This window comes from Palaemon carinicauda, chromosome 18 (genome assembly GCF_036898095.1).
Source record: "Palaemon carinicauda isolate YSFRI2023 chromosome 18, ASM3689809v2, whole genome shotgun sequence".
In the NCBI taxonomy this organism is placed as follows: domain Eukaryota; kingdom Metazoa; phylum Arthropoda; class Malacostraca; order Decapoda; family Palaemonidae; genus Palaemon; species Palaemon carinicauda.
Genome location: NC_090742.1, coordinates 2,209,779 through 2,212,873, shown reverse-complemented (window position 1 = coordinate 2,212,873; position 3,095 = coordinate 2,209,779). Strand labels below are relative to the sequence as shown.

Below are 3,095 nucleotides of genomic sequence, written 5' to 3'. Positions count from 1 at the left end.
GCTGGAATAAAACTTGAAGAATAATATAAATATATATATATATATATATATATATATATATATATATATATATATATATATTCTACTATTTTGTAACCAAGTATTCTTTTAATGTCACCAAAGCGATTGGTTTCCAGATATTTTATCAACAACCTGTTGTTTATTTGAATTTTATTTCCCATTAATTGTATTTTTTATCACGTTTTATCTCTAAGTTAACTCTTTTTTTTCATATTCCAATATGAAATATTGTTCCTTGTACCTTATTTCATTTTGTATAATTTTCAATTTCAAATCTCGATGCTATTGGTCTCTTTTTGTTATACAGTATGTAGAAGAATATTATGAAGTTCCAATTTGTATTTCCACTCAGAAGAAATATTAGTCTTGTATATATATATTAGATTATGCATATTTTTTGTTTTGCTTAAAATGTTAAATGTGAATAGATTGGTCTCTTGCTTTATACATTATTCAAGATAATTTCTGGATGTCATACCATCTGCCTAGGGTATATCTTGCCCACTTTTCTGTTATTATTACTAGCCAAGCTACAACCCTAGTCGGAAAAGCTTGATGCTATAAGCCCAAGGGCTCCAGCAGAGAAAAATAGCCCAGTGAGGAAAGGAAACAAGGAAATGAATAAACGATATAAGAACTAGCTGTATCATATCTTGGTATCTTATTGATTATATATATATATATATATATATATATATATATATATATATATATATATATATATATTATTCATTCTCTCTCAGGCTGTTAACTATCAGTGGTCTCATCGTTTAGAGCAATTATTGGACAACGTCCAGTCTTATTGCTTTTAATCTGCCTCATTTTTAATTTTAGAAAATAAGTTCTCTAATTTAAAGACACCCCTCCCAGTCTCGTGTATTTTTTTTTATATATATAATTTATTTTTATTTGAGGAAAGAAAATGAATGAACTACAAGAGATGGAATTAATAATCAAAATAAAATATCTCAAGAACAGTAACAACAGTAAAATAAACCTTTCATATGTAAACTAAAAACCTTAAATATGAAGAGAAACAAGACAGCTTAGCTAATAATAATGATTTTTAATAGGCTATCATTTTTTCGTAATTGTTCCTTACTTTTGCGGTCCATACTTCTAATTTAAGATTTTTTTTAAAGGCCCTCACAATAACCACTGCCGTTAATTACAGAGAACACCAGGCAGGCCCCCAAAGACCTCCCCGGCTGGACCTTCCACAGAAACACCAAAGAGGACACCTGGCCGCCCCCGTAAGACCTCTCCGACATCATCCCCTACGGCAGCAGCATTGAATGGAACACCAGGCAAGTCCCTCAAGGCCTCTCCGTCAGGAAATTCACTTAAAACTCCAAAGAGAACGCCTGGCAGACCTCCAAAGGTGTCGCCGAAGGGAACACCTGCGAACCACCCGTTAACTACGCCCTTTAAAGTCAAGTTGGTAAGAGTCCCAACGAAAACGCCGAAGAAAATAGAAGAGGAAGAAGCAGCAGAAGAGGCTTCCAAGACGTCGGCAGCAGCAGAAGAGGCTTCCAAGACAGTAGCAGCAACAGAAGAAGCTTCCAAAACAGTAGTAGCAACAGAAGAGGCTTCTGAAGTGTTGGCAGCAGAAGACGACTCTGTGACGATGGACGTAGCAGTAGATGCTTCAGATATGTTGGCAGCAGCGGAAGAGGCTTCCAAGATAGTGGCAGCAGCGGAAGAGGAGGCTTCCGAGATAGTGGCAGCAGCGGAAGAGGAGGCTTCCGAGGCCTTGGCAGCAGCGAAGGATAAACCAGAGATGGAGGTAGAAGAGGTTACAGAGAAACTGGAGGATCCCGCGGAGGAAGTAGAGGAGATCAAGCCGGACGTGAAAGAGACAGCGGCTTCCCGAACTAGTCGAACAGCGAGGACGCCCGCCAAAAGTAAGGTGTCGTCAGCGAAAAACTCTGGGGACACACCTTCAAGGCGACGCCTCACCCGAGCACCTTCGAAAACCCCCAGCAAGGCGGAGCCTCCAAAGAAGAGGAAGGCGGCTGCTGACGAAACCTTGGAGGAAGATGTAGAGGACGTCCTCGAAATTGAGGCTGCCGAAACTCTGCCGGATTTGCCCGACCTTTCGAAATCTCCCAAGAAATTGAGCAAACGACGAAGTGGGAGGTTCGCTGCAAATTAAGATCATTTGTTCCTACTTAATTTCTAAATATTTGTTTTAGCACGTAGTGGTTCCAATACCGCTTATATATCTCAGAATACATGAAAGTGCCTTGAAGTTTTTAAGTGTTGTCATTTTTTTATGAATGAAGTGTATGTGAAATGTCTAATGCCTTCTGATTCTACATTCTTGTGTTTCTGTTCTGTTCATTGTTCACGATTAGTGATATCCAAGGTCTCTTCTGTTCATTGTTCACGATGAGTGATATCCAAAGTCTACAGAGACTTTGATGATGGTATTTAAGTATCAGCGTTAGTTACTCGATATGTGATCCTTATTTTGAGTACATAATTTGAACGAACTTTAGTGTAATTGTTTATTTTATTAATTTTTAGATAGAAGATTGAACCTTGCATTTGGAATGCGTTGAAGTTTCTGTTTATATTAACCCCCTTAAAATTTTACCTTATTTTTATTTTGAAGTTTTAAATGTTAAAAGTATCTAGTATCTTTGACTGCAGATTTCCCGTAACGGAAATAGGCCTACATATGCTTCATTGTTATGCTCAACCATTGTGATATATTTATTTTTATTTCAGTAACAACAATGGGGAACTACCATGGTAGTTAGTCTTATGTCTACAATGTAAAGTCGTTTACTTTTTGTACTGATTTATCAATAAAAAAAATATTGATGCTGTTTTTATTTTTTTTTCCGAGTTAATTAAATGTTGAGTAGATTCATTTCATCAGGATTTTTATGTGTAATTACATATTGTATATATTTACTTACACTTATATCATAACATGGTATTTGTTTGTCGAAAAAGCCCTGTTTCTGGTCATGGTTGGACTGAACTCTATTTCTAGTAATTTATTTTAGCCGTTTTGTTATTGGTTATTCAAATCTGATATCACCTTATTTAAAAAGCTATTCAAG

The 3,095-nt window shown here is 36.3% G+C and overlaps 1 protein-coding gene across 2 annotated transcripts in view; it reads left to right on the top strand.

Moving 5' to 3' along the window:
* The window catches only part of LOC137657590 (uncharacterized protein DKFZp434B061-like), a 6,369-nt gene extending 3,519 nt beyond the window's left edge, over window positions 1–2,850 (top strand). The window contains exons 2-3 of one of the 2 annotated variants that reach the window (XM_068391939.1): window positions 1,196–1,729; window positions 1,763–2,850. In XM_068391939.1, coding sequence (XP_068248040.1) covers window positions 1,196–1,729; window positions 1,763–2,176 — 948 coding nt within the window. In that variant the 3' untranslated portion in view covers window positions 2,177–2,850. Of the gene's footprint in view, window positions 1–1,195 lie in introns of both variants that reach the window. The other variant, XM_068391938.1, reaches the window with a different exon arrangement.
* The last annotated feature ends 245 nt before the right edge of the window (window positions 2,851–3,095 follow it).